Source organism: Sylvia atricapilla, chromosome 1 (genome assembly GCF_009819655.1).
Source record: "Sylvia atricapilla isolate bSylAtr1 chromosome 1, bSylAtr1.pri, whole genome shotgun sequence".
NCBI lineage: Eukaryota > Metazoa > Chordata > Aves > Passeriformes > Sylviidae > Sylvia > Sylvia atricapilla.
The window spans coordinates 145,793,184-145,819,739 of record NC_089140.1 but is presented as its reverse complement, the minus strand read 5'-3'; the positions used below and the strand labels follow the sequence as shown (position 1 = coordinate 145,819,739).

Here is a 26,556-nt window from a genome sequence, read left to right as displayed (position 1 = left end):
GTCAACTGCAGCTGCCTGACCCTCACAGTTTTAGGCCTCTTCTGCTGAATTTCAGTCTGTCCTCCATCACAAATCTAATGCCTGATTTGGAAGGCCTGACCCACAGGTCTTGTCTAACAGTCATTGAGTATCCACAGAAGGATAAGTCCTTGTAAAACACTGGAGTAGGTTCTATTTGGACAGCTGTTCAAAGAACACAGGACAAGCATTTTAAAATGTAGCCCTTAAGAATCTTGTATCCATACTCCAGATGATTATCTGTGCACTTTCCCTGTAGCTGCCCAAAGCTGAAAACATAAGGGGATATTCTGGATGCAAGAATGTTTCTGTTGCTGAACTGGCTATAAAGAAAGAGTCCCATCAAAGCAGGACTATGTATTGACAGCTTGTCTTGAAAAAAACCACAGTTTATGGAAAGGATAACTTTTCTAAAACAAAATGCCCTTTTTTTTTCAAGCCTCTGAGGTGTTTTCATTATAAATTCATTTTGCTCAAAAGGTCTTTGCTAAACCCTGGTACAGACAAGTCTGTTGTGAGTTCTAAGAAAACCATGCAACAAAAATAAGGATAACTGAGCATCCTTAAAAAAACTTTTGAAGTACAATCTAGAAGAACACTGTGGGATGATTATTCTGTCTCCTATGTAATACTCTTGAATTCTGTTTCACCCAGTATAGCTCTCATTACAATATTTGTTGTCCAAACTCATTCCTTGTTGCTGTTAAATCACTGAAATGAGATTATTCATGCCTTGGCTGGATTCTGTTTCCAAGTTAACTGCCGAAGTTTCCGAGGAAGCATCCACTCAGTATCTCCATATCACAGAGGCTGGAGAAGACGTTCAGGGCACTCAGGCTGCTGTGGCTGCATTACAGAACCTCAGATACACTTCTGAGAACAGTAAGTTACCTTTTTCTAGGTTGGAACACCTTTTTTTCCAAAATATCTAATTCTTTTGAGTGTACTGGGCAATATATGAACTCCTGTGATCTCCTATTAAAAATTATGAAATAAAGCCACTCAAAACTTACTTCGGGGGGGCTATATTTTCTTTAAGGATAAATGAGAAATTATAATTCATTATGAATTTCTATATCCTGAAGTCATTAATACTTATCACTGCCTGTTTTGCACTTTATTATTAGCTGTGTGGAATTTCCTGCCTATATTATTAAATATTCTGTGAAATTAGCTATCTTGGCAGAGTAGATGGTGTGTATCTAATGACAATTCTCTGGCTGTTATTTTTCTCCCTCTCTGGCTGTAGTCAGCAAGACTGCAGGAGTGACATGGTGGAATAGCTCATTTACCACGTTCTCAAGACAGCACTAACAGTCTCAGTTTTGATGGTACACAAAACTAAGTGAGCTATTCTATATCTGGTTGAGGAGGGAAAGAGTAGCATTAGATAATGTATGCTAAGTGGGAAATAAAAAAAAAAAAAAAATCAGGAGAAAAGGAAAAAATGCCCAGATTTCTGAGAGTGTTAAAACACCAGACACTAGAGTGGGTGTTCCTAGGTTGTTTGGGGTTTTCTTTTAATAGATATAAATAAATGCCTTGGTTATCAGAAGACAGCATTTACATTTGCTTACCCCTGTGGTCTTCACAGTTCAGAATAGAGATACATATCAAAGCCTCTCAGTTTTTACAAATTTTCCAAGCATGTTGCATTTAAATTACATTACTACCAGTCTGTATATATTATTTAATGAGAGGAAATTCTGAATAAGTGAAAACTTTTTGAGGACATTCCTTAATCTTCTATACATCTAAATTAAAATAAATACATTAAAATAAATATTGTCATGGAATGTACTGTACATAGAATTCTTTTTTTTAAGCATGAGGCTATAGTTTTTTGAGTAATCTTTTTAGAGCATCCAACTTCAGATACTCTTCCAGCATATTCCCTCTTAGTATGTAAACAATGGTATCTTGTCTAAAGGTAGTTTTATGGTTTAAAAAAAAACCCAAAACCCAAAGCAAGCAAAACTTTATTCTCTACTCAGATACATTTGTATCTTACATAATTAGTAAAATATAACTTCTTTCTATTTGAAATTAAATTGTCTGACCTAGACTACTATCACAGCATCATCCTCAATTTGAAAGAGTTTAAGTTAGGAAGGTAGATTTACTCTATTTGCTATCTCTTTTCTATCTCTGAGAGTGATTAAAGCAAATATAAGGCGGCTTTACATGACCCTGACAGTTTCTTTCCCTGTCTTTCTCCCTCATGCTAACAATGGGCATGTAGAAATGGTGGGCCATTGGTGGGAATTTGTATTCATGCATAAAAAACCACATTTTTCTGCATTCAGTCTTTAACACCTTGTGAGAAGTGAGAGTACAACTATCAGTGGTTTTTATAGTTGTTAAAATTTGGGGTTTTTTGTAAACATCCCTTTCCTTTGGCAGGGCTACACACATCAGAGAATTTTTTTAAAAGGACAGACATGTTCTGATCCAGTGTTTACAAAATTATCAGTATGAGTTTTCTCAAGCAATTAACCTTTCCCTTCAGCAGGTTAGTGATAAAACTATTTCATTTAAGTTGAGGGGTATTGCAGAGGGCCAGACAGATGCTAAACATAGGTTTCTAAAATACTGATGGCTGTCATGGTTATAAGTATACAAGTAGGTTCTGTGTAAGTTGAATGTCTGGTAAATACACACTTGGATTTGTAAAGTCGTGCAGCTTCCTAATTTGCAGTTCCTGCTATGACTTGTTGCTGTTGTTTCTTTATTTCAATGTATTGTTTTAGATCTCTTTCAAATAGGCATAGAAGTGATCAGTGTGGCTTCACTTGCTGATCCCTGTATTCCCTGGACAAATTTGTTTTGTGAATAGTTCCCTGCCATAGATCTGCTATTAAAGGGTCACATTCTTGAGCTTTTGAATTGTACCAACAGTGCTGCGAGTCAGGGCTGTGCTACTTGGATTCCCATAGCCTCAGAGCTGTCCTACTGTGATGATCTTATGGCTGCTGTCTTTCTGATCAGGTGAAAGACTGGATCCAACAGCTGTGAACATCCTGCAGCAGATCATTGAGTTGGGCTCAGAATCCCACGATGCCACTGCAGTGGCTTCTGTTGTCACCATGGCACCTGGCACAGTGACAGTGGTGAAGCAGGTAAGAGCTCTTTCCTTCTCTAAACCAGGCACATTGAATTTTCATATATTCATTGTGAAATGAGTGTTGCTTTGCGAGGGATACATTTTAAATGATCATTCAAGACACATGGAGAATTTTTCCTGATTTTTCGCTGGGTCTTGTGTGTGTATGTTTAAGTGCCCACACATGTGCATGTTTATACATATATACACATGTATCTTAATACAACTAAAAGTGCATATAATACATAAAATATGAATTACTAAATACAGGTATGTGTGTGAAAATACAGCTTTTTTTTCCGGCAAGTGTTTTCAGGCTTTATAAATAACATTTTGTGTGGACACTTAGTGCCATTGTCCTCTAAAAGATTCAGGTGGTCCTTGGTGCAGCAAGCAAAAGGAAATAATTTTCAATTTGAGGGCCTACTGCCTTCAAACATCAAGACTTTTGCTCAGTATTTCCTCCTCACAGATGTCTGATAACTTTGTTGCTGCCATTTTCCCTTCTCCTCTCAATGTTCTTTAAACCCTGCTTGTTCCTTCTCTTTGAGCACAGCTCTTTGTTTATCTCTTTCCCCACTGATTCTCTGGGGTCTCTGCACTCAGTGGTTGACAGGTGAGGGAAGGAAAGTACATGAGAAGCTTTAACTTCCCAAAGAGTTTAAATGACTCCTTTTATTTAAATTAACCAGAACTGATTATTCTGAGTTCTAAAACTAACTTTTAAGTTCAGCATTTTTGGAGTGTTTTGAACATTGAGTTAATGAGAGCTCCATAGAATTGTGGAGTTCATGGTCTGTGAAGTACTTGGATAATTCCTAAGTTTGCTGCCCAAATGTCACAAAGACAAGGCAGAATTTGGAGTCAGAGCACTTTCAGATGTTCGTTTGCAATACTTAACAGATATTTTGACTAGAAATTATGTAAGAGTTTAGGACTTTTTTTGTAGAATAACATACCCACATTTCATTTAAATTCAGTCATTAAACAGAAGAGAGATAGTGTGGTCCAATTATGTGCAAGTTTCAAAACAACTTTTATAGTATAGCCACTACCAACATGCATGCTGTGCTATAGAGATTACCTTTTTAGGGGTTGAAGGCAGTATTAGCAATTGGTTTTTGTCAATATTATTAAAATTAGTTCTTCCCTAAAGGAATGCATCTTTTGAGGCTATTGTACTAAAGGTATAGGAGAGAGTGGCTGCTGAAGTAGAGCTGCCTAGAGAATAATTTGATATCTGAGTGTTAAACTTTAAATATACAAGTGTTAGCTCTGATCAATATCTGAGTCATCATAAAATGTAATAATTTCCTTTTTGGACCCTCTGAATTTACTGGTAACTTTTTCCAAGTAAATATTTATATTCCAAATTAATTTTCTTCTTCACTTTTCAATCCATATTTCTTGCCTTTTGAGTTTGCAGTCTGCTAAGCCCTAATCACCTCTTTTGACTCTTGCTGGTCTGATATCAAACTCTTACAAGCACCACTCCTATATCAAATGAAATATTGAATTCTCAGAGCACAGAATCTCTTTGCTGCTTTTATTTTAATGCCCAGTTTCTCCTCCCTTTAGAATATTTCACGTTTTTTAAATTTTTCTTTTCAGTATTCACTTTTTTTCCCGTTTATTTTTCTATAGGAATCGGTTTGTTATCATAGTCTGCTCTGTTATACAGCTGTAGTTACTTTCCAGCTCTTGTGTTCCCACCGGAAAATTGTTCCAGAATTACAGGCACACCCAATTTTAATCTGAGGGAAAGAAGTCTTTAAATGTTCTTAACTTGACTTTAATCCTCCCCTATTAGAAACTGTCGTGGGTTTTTTTTTTTCAATACTGAGTTGCTTTCTGTGGAATATCCTTCATTTGTACCTATGACTTGTTTGGGTTTTAATTATCAGAGCTTCCTAATTTTTAACCTTGAGGTGACCTTTAGATATGTTCATGTTTCACTTTCCTACTGGAAAATGTATTCCACACTTTCTTCTATGACCTTCAGCTTCTCTTGTGGATTGTAAAAAAAGAATTCATTCAGGGTGTCAGCAATGTATTGACATCATCTGTCACTGAATTTCCACTCCTGTTCTTTAATGGCCTCGCTGAGTCCTTGCTTAGCAGCTTAGGTCCACTTTTTTTTCCTGAACAACATTTATTATAGTTGTCCTGATTTTTATGCTGTTTGTTTTTTTCTTTTGCTCTAAGAACATACATTACCCATTTCTCATATCAGTTCTTATTTCATATTTCATTTTTAGCTAGCCCCTGAAAGTTTCCTTTATATTTCTTTATTTGCACCAAGAAATTTCTTCTAATTCTAAATTTAAAGAATGTTTTAAAAGGATTTATTTTTGCTGTAAATGTTATACTACAGTGTTCCTAATTTTGTCTCCTCTTTCCTTCCTGGAAATTTCTTTCTCCCACAGTTGACCTCATCCATACTTTCACTCATAAAAGTCCCATTTACACTTTATCTGTAAAATCTTGTAGAAATCCAGCTGCATCTCTCAGTAATGCTGCTGCGCTCATGCTTTAGCACTTCCCTACCCTGTGTGCTAACACAATACCATGTTTGAGGGGTTCTTCTATTAAATTATTGTTCTGCTTGCAGCCTTACTGCAAGTATACTGAATTATAAATACACATTATAATGGAGGGGAAATCAAGATCACATTGTCTCTTCACAGCTTCTGAATTGCATGTGGAGAGCAGAATTTCAGTTCTAACTTAGGAAACTTCATATTCCTTGTTTATACAAATGGTTATATTAAAGAAAAGGCTTTGACAATGTAGCAGTAACCAATTCCAGACAGAATTGGATTCAACTTATGATTCTAAACCCAAAAAATGCAAACTTAGCCCTGCTTAGCTTGGATTATGCTTGGAATAGGAATCATTGTTGGTTCTGTTAGTGTCACGTGTATGAGACCTTTCCAAGGTTGTGTCTGGAGCCTGAAATGATTTTATCTTAATCTTGCCCATGAGTGAGTATACTGATCTGTTATCAAAGTTATTTTTTTTCTAATTTGGGATAAATCCAGTTGTGTGAGTTCTGAAAATATGCAGTTGTTAAGGAGTATAATATATATTTCTCACCAAATGCCTGATTAAAAAAAGTTAGTAATGTGAAGTTTTATTAATATGATCTGAGAGTGGCAAAAATCCCCTTTGAAGCTTTGATCACAGCATGGCAGGAGAAGTCCATCTTTGTTCAGTTACTAGGGATCCACTCTAGATCTCTTTGTAAAAGAGCTAAAGAAGATAATACTTCATAGCATGGCATTTGAGTTTTTCTGCTCTGCTTAAAGATGAAAAAAGTAGCAAGATGGGGAGGAGAGAGGAAAGAGTGCTAAGTTTGAAGAACAACTAGGAAAGAGGCTAATAAATGCTTAGAAAAGCCAAGAAATACTCTTCATAGTGGATGGTAAATATAGGCAAGAGACTGGGGAGAAAGGAGTTTTGTGGGAGTAGCACATGGGAAGGTGAAACGACTGAAAGGGTAAAACAAGAGCTTTTCCTTTCTGCACATTCAGCTCTCTGTGTCATATTACAGATGGACTTCTGCCCTTGTGCCTTAAGGTGGAGATGGATTCATTTGGGTTTTTGTTTATTTTGCTAGAAGAGACTGTTCAATCCATTATTTATAGGGGTGGACTATTTTCCTGGCTCTCATGCCAAACATAAACAGTCAGGCAGTATCACTCACATCCTTGATTTACAGTTTCTGCAGGCCTGTGTTCAAAAACTTGTTTTTCACAAAAAATCTCTCTGTTAACTAGAAAAGAGATAGTTTTTTACTACAAACTGCCTTGATGTTTAGTTGTTTCTTTCAGTTAAAGTGTACATCAAACAAGGATACTAATTGTTCCATAAAAAGTTTCTTCCAAGTTAAACATTTGTTTGATTTAAATACTGAGTTTATTGTGAGGAAACATTGCCCTCAGAAATGAACACCCCGATATGTTATTTTTTAAGAAGAGATTCTTTCAGTGTGTAGTGGTGTAAGTAACTCTCCAAGGAAACGATTGTCAAAGTGCATATGCTTGCACCTTCACAATGTATGAAGAACATCCTTGAAAGTTCAGTTCCTGAATCCTTCACTACATTGACCACAACATCAGAAGAGTTTCCTCTTCTTGGTCTGTGTTCATCAGCTCTAGTTTGTTTTCTAGTTGTTGCTCTTCCATTTCCAGATTTTGCTAGCAGGGATGTTTAATGGCAGGAAGATGTAATTAACCTGATGTAATTAGTTTATTTTTTCATAAATGCAATTTATTTCTTGTATCAGATCTCTTTGATGCAAAGAGTAGAAAGCATGTAGGGTTCTCTGTCCAAATATGAGTTTTTGGTTTTTTGCATCAAATTACTACTACAGAATAGTAGAATTTTGGATTGCAAACAGCAGATTTACATTGGTATGCACTGTAGTAACCAGTTAAATTTTGCATGTTATCTGTTTTTCAGGGTTTTTTTCATTTAAATAGTGATGGACAAAATTGCTGGTAATTTGCTGTTTTTAGGCCTGTTATACTGCACTGGGTTTGTGTGCTCTAGAACCATCACTTTTAGCTCAGTCTGAAGATGGCTGAGAAGTTTGTTTTAATCACTAGTCATTATTATCAATCACTAAGGTGATCGTATCCGCCTTTCTGCACAGCTGTTCATCAGAAGTCCACTTTATTTCTCAACTCTGTGGGATGTCTTTCCTATTATTCAAGCCAGAGAGCTGATTTCCTCCTCAGGAACATTCTTGGGCCTTGCCTGCAGGTGAATACCTAAATGGTGCCAATTTGTTCTGAATGATGACTCCTATATGGTTTCTCATTTCACCTTTTAGCTACAATGGTTGCCCAAGCCATGATTATTTTATGCTACAGTTAACTTTGATAATTTTTTTTCTGACATTCACAGTCTATGTTTCATCCCTTTTGTGTTCTTTCAGAAAAAAACTCAAAGATTACTTTCTCTATTTTTCTTGTCATCACCCTCTCTTATCCTGTTTACTTGATGTTCCTTTTTTTTTTTTGCCACATCAAACAAAATCTTATTTTCTTTCCTGGTTTTTTTATTCCTTTCCAACTTAGGGTCCCATTTCTCATTAGCTGTAAAGATCTTGTCTCGCACTTTTGCTTAGTCCATGAAGATTTAATTGCTTATTACTTTTTCTGAACAAGTTTCTAATTCCTTGTTCCATATTGTGCTTAGTTGTGTGGATTTTTAATAAGGAGCAGTTTGTACCTCATTGTCTTCTCTCAATTACTTGTCAAAAATAGGATGACAGCAATTATCTGTGGATAGACTGTTGTATACTGACACTAATGCCTGTCACACTGAACTACCACTGTCTCATTTGTTTTACTCTCTCACCTCTCTTTTTCTATGTCTGCTTACTTTCTCTTGTTTTATGCTGAAATTATATTGAAATTATAAGGCCTTTGGGACATGAGCTACCCTTTTCATGTAGCATAGCTGATACAATCCAGGTCCTGATCCAAAGCACTACATAAATAAAGAGTAGTAGTTGGCATCTGAATTCTCTTTCTTTTCCTTCTACTCAGAAGGGTGAGACAGGACTGACATTTTTACTACTTCTTTAGACCAAAGTGAAATGAGAAATCTATTTCTGAAAAGGACAGTAACGTATTTTTAACCTTGTTCTGGAGAATAAGTATATCAGCTATTACAACAACTAAACAGATCTTTTTTAGAAGATAAACAGAAAATATTGGATTTCCATGTGTTTCACCCATTATTTTAGTTCCGTTCATCCTTTTATTCTGTGATCTCTTGAGATTCCAGTAAAAACCTACCATGGTAAGACACTTTCTTCAAAGTGACAGCAGTAGGAAGGCAGAGCCAAGATTATACATCATCTCAAAGCAGATCACAGAAAATAATTTTATAGCATAGCACATTTCAAAAGTAAATACCTATTATTAGCATGGCTGTCACATCAGAGGCTACTGAACATTGTACTTCAGCAGCACACCTTGGATTTCAGTCTGGCTTGGATTGGTCCTGACAGGATTTTGGGAGCTGGTGGTAATCTACAAAATTTGCCAGTATATGGAGTTACAGACATGTTGTCAGTTTTGTGGTTGCTTTAGAATACAGAGCAATATGATGCTTCCTGTGACAGTAACAGCAATGGAAAGTTTTAAATGGGCCAGATGGGGCTGAGGCCCTGTTTCCTCAGCTTTTGAGGAGTTTTTCCATCTCTGCATCGTACAGATAAAATCTCATTCAAGATCATTGTCCTGTTAGAGCTCCTAAAACAGTGGCAGTGTTGTCATTCTGCCTCAAAAGGAGGTGGGGTGATCCAGCATTTTGCCAGATGAGTGCCATGTCCAGCCACAGTCCCTCTATCAAAATATATTCAACCAGCCAACTGCTAAAACTTTTTAAAAATCTGCATCAACAGTATGAAGATTTGTTTGTCTCCCTGCTGTTTTGGGTTTTTTTTTATGCAAAGCAACTCTTTCATACTCAATCTCTTATTATTCCAAAACCATTTTGCACCAGATTGTCTTTGTTTTGTAGCTCATTATAGAGATTCAAATGATCAAATTATGGTGTTTTCTGGGCGTCTTTTTCACACAATATAACTGTATGTAAACCAGAACTGAGAAAGAGTTGAAATTATTGAAATGATACTAAACAAAACTTGTAGGCACCAATGTAAACTGACACATCACATATCCAGGTGCTCTCTGTGATCTAAAATGCTTTCATTTTAATCCTTTCTGCAGATATTTTGTATATTTTCTCACTGATGTTTTGTGATATAAATAGGAGCATCTGCAGCCTAGAGTAAGATTTTGAAAATCTCAAAGATCTCTGTGGTTAACTTTTCTGCTTCATAAAGTAAAAAGCAGCATTCAATCTGAAATCAAGGGAAAAATTCCACTGAAGATTTGGGGGCAGGCCCAGCAAAACTGTTTCAAGCACAATGGACCTGCTGACTTCAAATAAAATTGAAGATATTACAGTATTTCACAGAATGAGCTCTAGGATAAAGAAAAGTCTTAAGCATCTTACTGCAAATTTTTTTTCTCCTTTTCAAGAAAGGGAAGAAGTATATTTTCCTTAATGGCTTGAATTAATTTATTTCAAATTTTAAAAGTCTTTCTTACTTTGAGAGGTCAAGATTCCTCTAAGAGAGATCCATTTGTTGCTAATACTTCCATGTATTTGGATGGTCCTCAGATATGTAAATTAAGAACATTTGGAATTTAGAGATGTTGAGCTTCTTATGAAGATATGGTCGTGAAAGTCCCATTGGCTTTTGCCAGAGACAGATTTAGCTAATAAAGAATATTTATGCAGGTACTGACTTGATTTAATGTGCCAGCTGTGTGTGGCTTCAGCTCCTTGCTGTCATTCTTTAACGAAGGATAAGCAGACAGATGCTTTTCAGCTGACTCTCAAACAGAAAAGAGGTCTTGGATGCTGCTCTTCAAAAGATTTTAGAAGCCAATAAAGAGAATTGAGTGTGGTGACTTCGTTCATTCAGATGGCAGCTGTCCCACTGTTTCATCAATTTGAAGGATGTAAATTAACATTTCGAGATTATTCCCTGTGGAACAATCTAATAGGAACCAAGCAGAAGCATGTAAACATTGAACTGATTTGAAATGTAAATATCCCAAATAATGTGGTGATTTGTCAAAATAAAAGGATTATAGATAGCTGTCAAAAAAAGATACTGGAAGCTAGAAACAGTAGAAATAAAGGCATTAGTTTTCTTTACCCTGCATGACAAGGGTAATAACCCCACACCGATAAAGTCAGGTGGGGAGTTTAAATTAACTTTCTTTATTGACCATTTTCATTTCAAAAGGATATAATACTGAATCAGTATTAGATTGCTTCTATTGAATTGGATGAGATTCTGCTTTCATTTCATTTTTGTGTCAACTGTGCTTTATTTATTTTCCTCTCTTCATTATTTATGTACATTCACAAAGCTATATTTAAAATTATTTATGGTTTTTGATTTAGAGTGACAACAGTGAGATCCATCTCATACTGTGTTGTGCATTCTTGCAGCTCTTAGCAAATGTAGTGTAATTTTTTCTGGCCTGAGGCATGCTGTCAGAGGGTTGTGTGTAGTGCACCAAAACAAGAGTGATTAGTGTATATTGCATAATTATAGGGCCACATTTTAGACACTCCTATTTCTGTATTTGTTTGAGCATCTCTAGCATCAAGGGCTGTAATTGTAAGCTGATTCATAACAAGCTGTGAGATTCTAATTATCTAACATTTTTAACTGCAGCTTCCTATCTGAATTTATTGGTGACTAGACTTTCCATGGCCTGTTGCAATATTCATTAGTAGATCTTCTGTATGTCCGTAACTTCCACAGAGGAGCTGACAGTGGAGCGAGTACCCTCAGGAGAGTTATGAAAAGGGACTTTGGTGCCTGAATTCACTAAAGCTCTGTTGCTTTCAGTAGGATTTAGGGTTTCTTTAATAATTTAAAAATAAAAAGGTACATTAGGTGCAGCAAGAGATACAAGTTTACAGTGCTATGGGATTTTTTTCATGATTTGGCTCCTTGCTTTTCAAAGAGGCTCAAACTTCCATTAGTGAGGGGTATGTTGGTGAAAGGGACTTATAAAAAGAGAGACAGTGATTTGTGATACATGGGGGAAAGGACAAAGGGGATTGTTTATAAACTCAAAGAGGATAGACTTAGATTAGATGTTAGGAAGCAATTCTTTACTCAGAGGACAGTGAGGCATGGGAACAGATTGCCCAGAGGAATTGTGGATGTCCCATCCCTGGGAGGCCAGGCTGGATAGGCCCAATGGGAGGTGTCCCTGCCATGGCAGAGGGGTTGGAACTAGATCATCTCCCTGTCAATACAAACCATTCTGTGACTCTGTGACTCTTTGATTCTATGATACCTGCATTTTGAGACAACATAAATTGTTCTTTCTGGGGCTGGTTGCAAATTTTACTGCATCAAGAAAAATATCCCGCATCATCTACCTGTGTAGGGTGTTGGGCTTGAACTTCAGCAGGAGCTGTTTAAACTTTATGTTTGATAAAAGTAACAGAATGTGAAAAGGACTTCATTCCATTCCTGTGTTTTTTATCCCTATAAACTGAATCCTGTGCAATGAAGCCAGAGTGGTGATCAGTGGGTGTGACTGTGCTGTTGCATTAAGGTCAGTGACAATGGCCAAATTCCCTTTAGATATTAAATCTTTCACCAGATAAAATCCACATATATTTCATTAGTATATTACAGCCATACTGACTTGGGGTCCTCTGAATAATTTAACACCTGGACATACTTGTTATTGTTCAAGAAAAAGCTTTCTATAGCCTTTTTAATTGAGTGAAAGTTCAGAGTGCTGTGAAGTCCTAAGGGGCTGGTGAATCTCTGAAATGTTCTGACAGATATTTTAAAGATTAAATAGAAAAGTCAGAAGCAAAGTTACTGTATAACAAAGAGAACAGTTGCATAGGGAAAAAAATTAAATTAGAAAAGAGCATTAGGAAAACAAGCATATAGGGGCTATTTTTCTTCTTGCTGGTCTCTAAGGGACTAAACAGATCCTTGGAATCTTCACTGTAGTTCTTCCCTTCTGTTCCCTCTCTCTCCTTAAACAGCATTAATGATCTTAATTATATTTACTTGAATTTTATTGTGCTATTGATATTTACTTGTAAACCAGCTTCAAACTAAAAAAAAAAAAAAGCCCTTTCTATCTTCTGTAACTAAGATTCCACTGTTCCTAGAATCTACCATGTCTGACCTTTTCTTTTTAAGGTCACTTTAGAGTTCAGTTGTTCAAGAACACACTGGTTTCCAGCAAACAGAACCATAGATTCTTAGAATGGTTTGGATTGGAAAGGACCTTAAAGATCATCTTATTCCAGCCTTCCTGTCATGGGCAGAGACACCTTCCCCTAACAAATGCTTTTGCATACATCCTGCGTACTGAAAAATTGCTGTTCCATTCTCTCCTTAAAAGTAAATTATTTTATCACTAGCACTTGAGAGAATGCATTTCTTCCACATGACTTAAGATTTTCTGAGTTATTTATACTTGTCTGGAATGCTTTGGATAGGGATTTTATATGGGTCTGGTTGAGGATTAAGATTTGGTTTTGCATTCTAGTATGTGTTGTATTTCAGTAATTGACAGGCACCTGTATGAATTTGGAATTCAACACCAGACTGTGTTCCTTTTTTAAATTTTGACAAGAAGCAAAATGTTCAGTAAAAAATCTTTTATTTTCACTCATTTCTGTCACTTTCCTTTCGATAATGTAAACATTGCTGCCTCACAAAATAGGCCTTAGGAACCTATTTCAGTGATATTTATATTTTACATTTTTCTAAAAAATTCCCTTAAGGTTTACAATGAAATTTGCACTTCTATGAGCAGTCATTGACTAGGTAGAGAAAGAAAGGTGGATACAGTAGATGTTTTCTTGCATGGTTTTGGATGCATTCTCAACTCAGTGCTACTGGAGGAATTGATTGAGTTCAGATTTATTTAAATAATTATTTAAATAAAGGCAGTTTTGAATTAGTGACTGGTGAGACATTAAAGCTGTCTCAAAGACCAGTGTTCCTGAAACTTTGCAGCTCTCTGTGCATGGAACTGAGATGCTGTGTTGGTGCTTTCAGCTTTCTGCCTAGCTACACACTCATTAATCAAAAGTGCTCGCATTTTCTGCAAAACAGACATTTTCTTTCAAAGCCGTGTGATTCCTAATTTGTGAGCTCTATTTCCATTAATCATCACAATGCCAGGTATTCCTTGGGAAGGTGCAATTTCTGTAAGCTCTCCCGTGTCTCCTCAGGTGAAGGAAGAGGAGCAGTCAGCCAACCACACGCTGATGATCCAGGAGACGCTGCAGCAGGCCTCGGTGGAGCTGGCGGAGCAGCATCACCTGGTGGTGTCCTCGGACGAGGTGGAGGGCATCGAGACAGTCACTGTCTACACCCAGGGCGGGGAGGCTTCAGAATTCATTGTGTATGTTCAGGAAGCTGTGCAGCCTGTGGAGGAGCAAACTGTGGAGGAATCAGTGCAGGAGCTCTAGAGAACCATGCTCAAAGGAGATAATTTCTTGATTTGCCAAAGCCAGAGGTTTGGGGTTTTTTTTTATCCCAACCAAAAGCAAGCAAGCTGATGGTTTTTCAGTTGATTTCTGAAGTGATTTAGCTGGATGGCTTGTATCAGTAACTTAGACATATTATGTGCAAAACCTTCTCAGACTCTTTTGTTTCTAAAACGTGCTTTTAAGGAAAAAGTATTCTTCCCCTTCTTAGAAGATCTCTCACTTGATTCTTGTAAATTCGCAAAATATTGTCTGTTCAAAACTGTGGTATCCCATAATAAAAACCATCTACAAAGATACCTAGAGTGTCTGGAAAATCCATACATCCCGTTTTATACATGCTTCATATATTCTTGACTTGGCTGGAAGCAAAGGTGTGTTTCTATGATTAAAAGGGCCTCCTAGCTCTGAGTCCATGCCTAGAAAGTGTCTGCCGAGTTGTGGATCTAACCCAAACAAAGGCTGGAGATTTAATTAGAAACACACCACAGATGGACTGTAGTTTATACCTGTGAGATGATCCTTTGAGTTTGGGAGGTATTTAAAGCCATATGTGATAATTCTGGGTATCAGTAGGATGACTATTATTTAGCTATTTGAATAATGATAACTGTTTCTATCCCTCTGAATAAATACCTGTCTGGTATCATAAGGTGAAACCAAAACTGTCAAATCAAGTAAATATTCTTTTGTTTTCAAGAAAAAAATATTCAAAATATTTATAAATTCTATAAGAGATATATATTCATATGTTTTAAACAGACATGCTTGTAAATATGACCGTGTGAAAAAGTTTGTACAAAAAAGCCTAAGTAAATATTGACAAGAATCAAGATATTCTTAATTATGCATGTATATAGTTCCAGATTTTTCTTCATTAATCTTAAATGGTTTCTGGTTTAATATTTTTAAAATTGAGCTATAAAAATTATGAATAAATAAAAAATTGTCATGTTTTCTTCTGTTCTTCTTTAAGTGTTGGTTTTCCTTTTGTAGCTAATTAAAAGCTACTGGTGTGCATTGACTCTGACGAGTTACTCTTCCAGTTAGTAGTCTCTTATCAAGAAAGTACCACCATGAAATACAGGCAGACTTTTCTTTGTGATTGAGCTTACTTATGGGTGTCCTGGGTAAAAAAGTGGAAAAAAGCCTTTGACTAAATGGATGTAATACAGTGAGTTGGTTGTCAGCATATCCCGAGTCTGCTGGGTTTGCTTGATGCTGGACAAAATCAGAGTGCATGGCAGTTTCTCCCACACCTGTGATGAGGGGGAGTTTAAATTTGTTAATGGAAAAGAACTGATAATTGCTTGACTTGAGTGGCAGCTTTGTTTCCTCTGGTTTGTCCTGGCAGTGCAGCAGAAGCCCCAGGGATAAGTTTGTAAGGTGGAGACCTTGTTGCCATGTTGTGTCACTGACTAGATCTGGTCACAAGTGTCAGGGTTGATTCTGTGTATGTTCAGTAAACTTGGCAAGAATGAGCCATGAAATGTTTAGTAACATTTGTAATGTGATAGAAACTGATGCATCAAATGTATCAGTATGATTAATGTGCATAAAAAATTGTGATTGTGTAACTACTGGTTGAAATTCAGTGTTGATTTATAAGAATGCTTTTTGTTACCTAGAAGAGAAGAAAGCAGTCTCAAAAACTAGCCATTTATTGAAACAACCAGTTTGCTGTTAAAACCATTTGGAAGAGCCTCATGATCACATGTGGTAACAGTGGTGAACTTAGTGTAAAACCTCTCTGAAAATGGGACAGAAAAATATTTTTCTATGCATCACTTGGGATCTCTGATTCTTTCAGATAGACTGAGTAATTCTATCTGGAAGAGGTGTGGCTGTATTTGGACAAAGAGTTTCATGGGTTGGTTTCTTTTAATTTCAGTGTCACAGCCATACATATCTATGTAATTTAAGGCTTGATATATAATTGGTAAGTTATATCACATTTTCCTATACTAAATCATAAACACGTAAATTTTCTGCTTTCTTTTTTAATTATTATTTTAAAAGTACTTTTCAATTCAGATCTTTTTTTTTTTTCCCCAGCTCTGGCATGACCTAAACAGCAAAAATTGTTACTTTTATTGGCATGTTTTCCAACAAGATTACAGAAGTGACATTGACACAATTCAGATTTGCAAAACATTTTAATATTTTTAATTCTTCTAAAGTTATAAATTTCTTAGTCCATACAGCATCTTAGTGCTGCTGTATAGAATATGAACTACATCCATTCAATATTAATAAAGGAAAATTATTTCACATTCCAATAAATTTGCTCACAACATGGACATGTGGTTTACAAATTTGTAAAAACCAAGCCAAACCCAAAACACACGAGAAATCTTCTTGCATATCAAGAATGAGCAGTCCTGTTAGCACCGTTAGTAGAGAAAGGAAGAAAGTAGCAAAAATCTTACTGCAAGATATTCAGTTGTTCAAATGATTTAAGATCCAAGTGGGCAGAAAATCTGGCATGTGAGGGAATTTTCTGGGCCTGTGTTCCACTTGCATGATCAGAACTTGATTTTTGGCTTGAACTCTTCACACCTGCTATGGAGGAGTCTGATCACAGAAGGTTCAGTGAAGTGCCAGTGGAAATGAGGTAAGTTTTAGCTTTCTGGCTCTTATGAAAATCTAACTCTTGGTATAAAAGCATACTTGGTATAAAAGCATACTGTTTGAGACTGACCACTCAGGGAGAACTTCTTTCCTAAGTCCCACCTACATGAACCTTTTATGGATGTAGAATTATCAACCCATCCTATGCCCTCAAAGACTGTAAGCCAGTCTTGTCTTGCCCACACCTGGAGTTGTATTTATATAAGAGCATTGAGATTCAATTGAAGACTCTGCTACTAGTGTTGATTAAAAATAAGATTCATTTTTGTTTTGTAATTCTTTTGATCTGTTAATAAGGATGACTGCTATCAGCACTCACAGAGCAGAGCTTTGTAAAACAGATGGTGTGCACAAAGTCAAAGTTTATGGATGGCTATATTTGGGTTTGTGGTTTATGATTGGATTTCTTTATACCAGCTTACAGTTTTTACTGTTTGTGTGTTTGAGCTTTATCTGAAAGTTTGAACAGGGAGTCACATGAGCTTATTTGCAGATGGCATCATTAACAAAAGTGTGGCTTCTTTAGTTAATGCTAATCCTGCAGTGAACTGCAGATGTTCTGGTTTCTTTTGTGATGCAATGACAGTGAGGTTACTGAGTGGTGCTGCACGTGGCCTGACAGCTTCTCAATTTGCATTTCCAGCTTTCCTATCATAGCAGACATCATTTCCATCAATAGCAGCACCATTCTATTTGTCTTTTTTTTCTCCCTTGAAACAAGGGCAACCTTTAATCTGGGAAGAGTTTCATGTTCACTCAGTCACAGATGTATTTTGGCTCATCCTGAGGATCAGACTTGCTATTAGGACTTCTAGTGAATATGCAGTATTTTATCCATCCCTGTTATAGTTCCACCAGGTAATTGGTTAAGGTGGTCTTTCATGTGTTCCTGTTCTCAATCTGCCTGTATTGTGCTTTAAGTGATTACAAACAGTGGCACACATTTCAAAGAACAGTGCAAACTGCAGATCTCTCATATCTGCCTAACAAAATATTCTGTTCAAGTGATTGTATTCCCTACCCCATCAGCCTTCAAAAGGGTTGAAGCAGAGAAAGAAATCATCATGTTTCTCTCTTGATAAATGCTGATTGACAAAAATGCTGTGTTTGTGATTGATACCAGTTCTGGACACTGGTTGAAATCCCATGTGCCCTGGGATGACCCTTCCAGAGCAGAGAGGTTGGACCAGGTGATCCAATGTGGTCTTTTCCAAGCTGACCCATTCTGGGATTCTCTGAGGTGTCTGTGTGTACCCTGATCAACAATGTTTAAGGATTTCACCAGAGGGGAAGAAGCAGAGCTCAGTGTGAAACACTACCATGGAATAAAATGGTCAAGGAAAAGAAATATTAGGTGAAATAACAGAATTGCCATTGTCCAGGGAGGATCTACTAGCTTAGAAGGTAGTACCTAAAGTTCACCTTGAGTTGCTCTGTTTTTGCATGAGTAAAATACAGCCAGACATTAGGGATGAGCCCAGTGGGAAGAGCAGGGCAGCTGACCTCAAAGGTTTCTCTGACACCTCAGATTTCTGGGCATTTAATGACAGCAGAAGAGAACAAAGTGACAAAAGACTTTTTTTATATTCAGAACGACACCTAACAAGGATGCTTGTCAGAAGATGGATGCTCACTGAAGGAATTGATGGGATGTTAAATAGGAGCAAAATCATCACTTATATTTCCTTATGTCACATATTCTTCATAAAAAGTTCAGTGCAAGGCTTGAAGTGAGTAGTAGCTGCCTGTAAAGTAGCAAAACAAAATAAATGTCTCTGACAACACTATAAATGACCTTTTTATTCTCTATAAAAGTATTTTTATAGGCTTGTTTGCTAAAGAGGGATAAAGAGAGAAATCGCAGTCAATATGTTATACAGAGCTCTTCCTGGTTTTTGAAATGCTGCAAATTTTCCTGAAAAGTGGAAGTAACGATCAGCCCAGGTGAATTAAAAGGGACCAAAAAGTCTTTGTTGTCTTGAAATGAAAACAAACAATGGGAATTTATAAAGCAAGCCTTGCTATGGGTTTTTCTTCAGTTCAAGGAATGTTATCTTCTGGAAAATAAGGGATAATTTTGTGTTGTGCACCCAAATGAAACACACTGCAAGTGTGTTTTACAGGAACACATAAAGATATATGAGAATGAGACCACAGGAGCTCCACATTGGTAATATTCTTTATGGGCAAGCAGTGAAATAAGGGATAAAATATCACAGTGGATTACAGAGCCAGTCAATGTTTTTACACTTTGTTCTGGAAATGGTTCCCCATTTTGATTAGCCTTTATAGCATTTATTTTGCTACTGCTATTAGGAGTGAAAATACTTTCTGGGAGCTGAATGGGCCTCGGGTATTAAAAGTAGAGTACAGAATCTTTTAGGGACGGATAGTTTGTTCAAATGTTCAGATAGGAATATTTGACTAATACTTTCATCTAATGGTGACTGACTGAATGAGAGAGTTTGAATCCAAGATATGATAAAAAAGGTCCAAATCAGAAAATCTCTATGCTTTGTGCATACCTCTTACCTCTTGGTCAAAGGCCAGTCAGTTTCTCCAGCAGAAACAATCACCCTTCACTTGCCACAGTTTGTTTAGAGTGACAGTCTATTAGAGTTTGCATTTAGCTAATCAGATTGGATTTTCAAACCTTAAATGAATTGCACGTGAAGCCTTGTCTATTTAGAGTGTAGTCCCACTAATGCAGAGATGTTTTCCATTTCTGTTCAGGTGATTCCCATGTGCTGGGTGTTGGCTTGAACTCCTGGGAGGTATCACAGCACAAGAGCTTTCTACTACCAGTTGTAGTACTTACAAGTTCTCATGGCATAACTGTGTTGTTTTGTGAGGTCAGAACACGTGAAGCTGCAAAAATTATTTACTGAAGTGCCAGATAAATGATGTCTACTTTGGAACCTAGAAGTGCTCAGCAGGACTGTGTGGTCCTAAGGATCTGCTCTCTCCATTTGTCAGTGTTGACTCAATAGCTTGGCCAGCAGAATGGGTGTGTTGGGTTTGCTTGGTCTGGTTTTAACGGCAGGGAGGCAACACTTTGGTTTCTGTCAGAAGCTGCCAGAAATTCTCCCTGTTCTCCAAAAGAGCCAGTGCCAGCTCCAAGACAGACCCGCCACTGGCCAAGGCTGAGCCCAGCAGTGATGCTTGTAACTCCTCTGGAATAACATATTTAATAAGGGGAAAGAAAAGTTGCTGTGCAGAAGGAATTGCAGGCAGAAAGCATGAGAATATGCAAGATAAACCTCTTCAGGCACCAAGGTCAGTGAGGAAGGAGGGGGAGAAGGTGCTGCAGATGCCAGAGCTGAGATTCCCCTGGTGCAGCCCATGGTGAGGCAGCTGTGCCCCTGCAGCCCATGGAGGAGACCCACACCAGGGAGATGCCCAAAGGAGGCTGTGATGCTATGGGAAGCCCATGCCCAGAGGGGTCCTGGCAGGACCTGTGTTCATGTGGAGAGAGGAGCCCAGTCTGGAGCAGCCCATGGGTGGAACTCAGGTTGTAGAAGTCCATGGAGGACTTTCCCATGGGAGGGACCCTGTGCTGGAGCTGAGCTGGAGAAGGAAGCAGCAGCAGAGACAAAACAACCTGTGATCAACTGGCCTCAGTCCCCATTCCCCATCCCTGCACTCTGAGGGGGAGGAGCTGGAGCCCAGCAAGGAGGGAGACATGAGGGAGAAGGCATTTTGTTTTACTTCTCACGACCCTTGGTAATAAGTTCAATTAATTTCCCCAAGTTTGGTCTGTTTTACCTGTGGCAGTAAGTGGTGAGTGATCTCTCCCTGCCTGTGTTTAAACTCAGTGACCCTCTTGTTCCATTTTCTCTCCCTTGTCCAGATAGGAGGAGAAGTGACAGAAGAGCTTTGGGGGGCACCTGGTGTCCAGCCAGGGTCCAACCAGAACAAGAGGTCATGTAAGAGCTTCCTAACAGACCCAAAGAGAACTGGAGCATTAACTTAATCCCTTACACTTCCCTTGAAGCATGTTGGGGAGTTTCACGTGAGCCTTCTGCTCAGAGAGGGCTTGGGCAAGCTCAAGGAGACAGCTGGTCATGAGCATTTTGGGGACTTCAGTGATGTCAACCAACATGGTATTTATGGCTTTGGAAAAGAGCATCATGGTGACAGGATAAAACTCCTTACACTGGTATGGTTAATTCTGGGACTATCCTGATTCTGTATTTTAATTTTGTATTACTTGATTATATTTATTTAGAATAAATTCTTTTCCCACTTGCCTGAGTAGATTATTTTTTTCTGGCAAAAGGTCTTTGCTAATATAATGTATCTGCATTAGAAATGTGGCCTGTTTAGTTATGTCTCTGCCTCTTAAGGTGTGTTTAAACTGAAAACATGGACAGAGCTGTAGATGATGTACTTAGTCATGCTCATGCTTTAATTTTCCGGGTAAGAATGAAAAAAAACCAAGAACCAAACCACCAAACTGACAGAAAATTCCGATTTCTATGTAATTTAGCAGAAAATAAAGGGACTGCCCAAATGGTTGTGTTACAGGCTTTGGGGATTAGTATAATGATATTTTTATTTTACTTTATCTGAAGATGCACCGCAACTGCCAGATATCCATGTGATGCTCTTTACTATAGAGCCTCTCCACAGCTGTGTCTGAAGTGAGAAAAACAAGGGGAGCAAGTAAACCTTAGACTTTTGTGTAAAATTGCTGTTACTTTTGAGAGAACCTAGTATTTCTTTAGTCTTACTTAAAACAGGGAATCAGCATGAAATGTATTCCATGGTATTTCATACAAAGGAAGATGGAGGATGCACTAAGAGTAAACTTTATTAAGGGCTTGAGGTTTTGTGGGGTTTTTCATTGGTTTGGTTTGGGGGTTTTTTGGTGGGTTTTTTGGGGAGGGGTTTGTGGGGGGGGTTGTTGTTGTTTATTTGATTGATTTTGTGGTTGTTGTTGTTGGTTTGGCTTAGTTTTTTGGTTGCTTTGTTGTTCTGTTTTTTTTTTTTAACCATCACCTTAAAAACTGTTACAGAAGAAAGCCAAGTGTAACAGAAGTTCTGACAATCATTTACAAAAAAAGAAATATTTCATTATGTCACATTCTGGCATTTTTATTTTACTATTTGTATGTAATAGATTTCAAAATTTAGTCAGCGCTTGTTGTACATGCTGTAAAATCTCAACAAAAATCCTTCCCCCAAAGGTCTTAATCTCTCTGACCTCCAAGTAGGTGGGATTGATATAAGTTCTTAAAACACAGGGCTTTTCCATGTGTGTAAATGGAAAATTAGAGTAGGGGTAGCTATAAATCTGTGACACAGCCAAGAGAAGCTGGATAGCTTCGTGTCCTTCGTGTTGTCTTTCCTCTTGGGAAACAAACAAAAAACAAACCAAAAAAGAAACAAACAAAAAAAAACCAAAAAACAAACAACAAACAAAAAAACCAAAGCAACAACAACAAAAAAAAAAAAAAAAAAAAAAAAAAAAAAAAAAAAAAAAAAACAAAAAAAAATTTAGAAGTTCTAGAAACTGATATTTCCCTGGCAGATAAATGGAAGCACAAAAGAACAGACTCTGACAGACTCTGGCTGAGTGATGGCAGCATGATTTCAGTTATGCTTTTTCAAGCAGTTATGGTTTTGGTCGGTATTTTCACCATAAGAATCTGAATGAGACCAGCTTTGAACTGCAGATATATTGATTTTAGGTATCTTGTTCTATAACTACTGTCCAGCCCCAAATGGGAGACTTTGTAGATGCTTTAGCAGGGACCAGTGTGACACCAGGGAAGCATCAACACAGCTTACAAAACCACACAATAGGGATATTTTGAAAAGTCTGATTTGGTAGTATTGCAAACCAGAATTGTGTCTGTCTTAAATTAACAAAGTATTTATCAGCAAAATCCTATATTTATCATTTTCTATAGGGAGGCCACTGGGTCTTCTTTCCTCCTGGCCACAACTAAAAGCAGAGAAACTTTTGTCTTAGATTACAAACTGTGGTTTTGACTTTTCTCTCTCTTTCCACACCCTTGTTCACCAGCTGTTAGAGTCTATTTTATGCTTATATTGGTTAAAAAAGACTTGAGGGCACTGAGCACTGTGAGGCATCAATGAAGTTTCTAGGCTGGATGTCAGGTTGTCCCATGTCACAGCTCAATATGAAGCCAGATTCTCATTTAATTGCGTGTTTCCCAGTGGAGCCTAGATGCATCTGAATTGGACATTTATGCTTATTCTCTTGCGCTCTATATTCAAAAGAATGCCTTGCCTCTCTCACTCTGCTTTCAGCTCCCTTGGTGCTCCTTTGTTGTGCTGAATGCTTTGGTTGGTCCATTTTTATACTGCTGTTCAAGGCAGTTTGCCACATCCCTATAGTCAGAAATGTAACAGGATTCTGTGTAGTAGAGATTTTGCTTGTTCTAGATCCTGCCTATAAAACAGAAGGCACTAAGACTTGGATACTGTGTGATTTACTGCAAACCCAAACCGTTTCACTGAGCCTGACACCACAAGGGTATATGAATCTGTCTTTAAATCACCCTCCCAGTGACTTAGAAGGGTTAGTTAAATACCTGATTTAGAAACTAATAATTGAGCCTATGTGAGCTGGCAATTATGCATGCAGTAATTGAATGTGCTTGGGAGCATGTATCATGGAAATGAGAACCAATAGGATTATACCACTTCTCAGGAGGTATTAGAGATTGAGAGGAACAGCAAGCACGGTTAAAAACAAAATTAGCTGTGCATATGTAGAGATTATAAAGTATCAGCAGACAAACAACAGAACTAATTCTCCTCTGCCAATGGCTGGAATTTCATTGCCACTAAATGAGCATCTAGCTGCATGTGGATGGAGATGGGAGATGGGTGGGGAGCACTCCTGCCATGTGGGTGGCTGGGGAGCTCTTGCAGTATCTGGAGCAGGAGGTGGAGCTGCTGTGAAAACAAACACACACAAGAGTTGCCCAGGACTTGCTGAAGAGCTGCACCTCCAACCCACAGCTTCCAAAGGTCGAGTCTGATTTGTACAAACCAGAGATTGCAGCAGCTCTTCAGACAAGTAATGGCCCACAGAGGTCCCAGCCTGCTGTGGTGTGTGAGCCAAGAGCCCTTGGGCTCATGGTGTTGCAGGCAGGAAGGGAGCATTGAAGAAGTGAGTCCAGAGAAAGAGGTACATCCAGGTGGTGTAAAACTTTTACTAGTTTAAAACTTTTTCCTGTAATATGTAGCTCATCCCAGCAGAAATGCACAGCTACTAATAAAGCATTTCACCCTAGTTGCAACTCTCTCTTATATCTGGCTACACAAAACTCATGAGGCTGTCTATGACAAAGTTGTCTGCTGAGTGCAAATGGAGTCACAATCCTAGCGAGTTATTCTTGACATCCTTTGTCAGTTGTGGGCCTGTTGGAGCAAGTCCACCGAGATGATCAATGAGCTGGAGCACCTTTTCTATGAAGACAGGCTCAGAGAATTGAGATTGTTCAGAAGGCTCTGTGGAGACCTTATAGGAACTTTCAGGTCCCTAAAGGTGATACAAGAAAGCTGGAGAGGGACTTTTTAAAAGAACATGGGATGATAGGACAAGGGAAAATGACCTTGAGCTGGAAGGTGAGGGGTTTATATCAGATGCTAGGAAAAATTCTTCCCTGTGAGGTTGGTGAGGCCCTGGCACAGGCTTCCCAGAGAAGCTGTGGCTGCCCCATCCCTGGACGTGTTCAAGACCAGGCTGGACGGGGGCTCTGAGAAACCTGGGATAGTGGAAGATGCCCCTGTCCATGGCAGGAGTGTTGAAACTGGATAATCTTTAAGGTCACTTCCAAATCCAAACCAATCTATGATTCTATGAACCTCATTATGTGTGTTTGTAAGTGTCTTGGGTAATGTAACCAAAAAAAAAAATGTTTATTCTATTTTTCCATCTGTTAAAACCAGTTGGGGAGATGTTTTCTTTATCTCTCCTATAACCCATTCTCATAACTCTGGGGAGGAGGGGGTGAGTGCCTTCTGTTACCAGCTGTTAAAACTAGATGGAGCAATGTTCCTTATCTCATCCATGGCCCATCCTCCATCCCGGGGATATCTGCTGTTAATGGGCCATTAAGGCTCACTGCATGACTAAAAACATTGCATCATCCCATTGGGAGGTGCCCCACCCAGTGGGGGGAGCAAACCAGTTCCTACCTAGATAAAAATTGAGACCTAAGAACACCAGGTATGCTGTTTTTTCCACTGGATTCCAGAAGGAAGACTGGACCCATCTTGCCATCACTGGACCCTTTCTACAGGATCATCTCTGCTCCACCAGGACCACATCTGCCACTCCAGGAGGGTTTGCTTTGGACTGCTTCCAACACCCTGACCAACAGGGTGCAGGTTGTATTTCTGACTCACGGTTTCTAGGATTTTTGTTGGTTTGTTTGCTTGGTTTTTTTGTACTACTGCATTTGTATTCCTAATATTCCTAGTAAAGAACTGTTATTCCTATTCCGAAATCTTTGCCTGAAAGCCTCTAATTGCAAAATGATAATAATTTGGAGGGAGGGTTGACATTCTCCATTCCAAGGGAAACTCCAGCTTTCCCTGGCAGATACCTGTCTTCCCAAACCAAGACAGTAAGTAAATTGAATATTGTTTTCCTAAATACTTTCTAAGTTTGTATTTGAAACTAGAACTTAAGTTTATAGTCCCAAATTAAGTTGTTTGGCCTTTAAAAAAAGTCTAAAAATAATTTCATCTGTACATTAATATATTTGTGCATTGGAAGATAGCTGGCCACTATTGTGGTAAAGCCTGAGATGTCACTGAATTTACGAAAGAAGGATGTTGCTTTAGTGCAGACTAAATGTCTGGGGTTTTGGCTTTTTTTTCTAATCTGCATATTAATTACTGTCACACAGCTGATGGAGTGGGCTTCAGCTAGATTAATCCTATTTAAATCAGTTTAATCCTTTGCAAGCTTGCAAAAGTAATTATTCTGCATTTCCATCTAACACTGAGTAATACAAACTTCAGCCTGTTCAGCTCCTGCTCCAGACCCTTGGTGATCTTTCTGCTCATACACCAGCAACACTGGCTGCAATTAATTTCTTCTCTCATTGGGAACATTCTTATATTGATCCACCCTTCATGAAAGATGGTAAACTGTTACCTGCTGGACTATTCTTTGAATAATCTTGCCCTCTCTCTAATTTTTGCTTTTAATCAGCCCCAGTGTTTGGATCATGCATCTCATGGCATGGTTTCTCCTATTCAGCATGGAGACCATATTGCCATTAATTCCTGAGAGCGTTTCCTGGCACTGGGTGTCCAGCAGCCCCTCTGCATCTGTTCCCTGTGTTACATTTCTGTCTTGGCAATGAGACATTCTGTGCAGCCTAATTTGTCCTTTGGCTGGATTTGTCTGCTTCATCAGCTTGATTTAATTGACCATCTTGTGAAGTGAACCTGAGGTGGAGCCATTCTGCTGACAGGAGGGCAACAGGTTGGGTGGGCACAGTCCCTTCGTGCTGGAGATGCACCAGACATATTCATGTGGCAGAAATCTCTCTTTACAGGCTTGAACTCCACTCTGCTTTAGGATTACACAGTCCACACAGCACTGCAGTAAATCACTTCCTTGTGGATTTGGGTTTCAGATTATCCCATTTATTCTTTTTTTTTTTTTTTCCCCCAAAATTTGTTTCCATGTCACACCTCATTGAGCTGGACCCTTTCTTCCATGA

At 38.2% G+C, this 26,556-nt stretch overlaps 1 protein-coding gene across 2 annotated transcripts in view; it reads left to right on the top strand.

The window, feature by feature from the left end:
- Nucleotides 1-15,181, top strand: part of ZFAT (zinc finger and AT-hook domain containing) — an 82,687-nt gene extending 67,506 nt beyond the window's left edge. For both annotated transcript variants that reach the window (XM_066336492.1, XM_066336501.1), the window contains 3 exons: nucleotides 774-900; nucleotides 3,007-3,137; nucleotides 13,949-15,181. In XM_066336492.1, coding sequence (XP_066192589.1) covers nucleotides 774-900; nucleotides 3,007-3,137; nucleotides 13,949-14,188 — 498 coding nt within the window. In that variant the 3' untranslated portion in view covers nucleotides 14,189-15,181. The remainder of the gene's footprint in view (nucleotides 1-773; nucleotides 901-3,006; nucleotides 3,138-13,948) is intronic.
- Nucleotides 15,182-26,556: the final 11,375 nt, after the last annotated feature.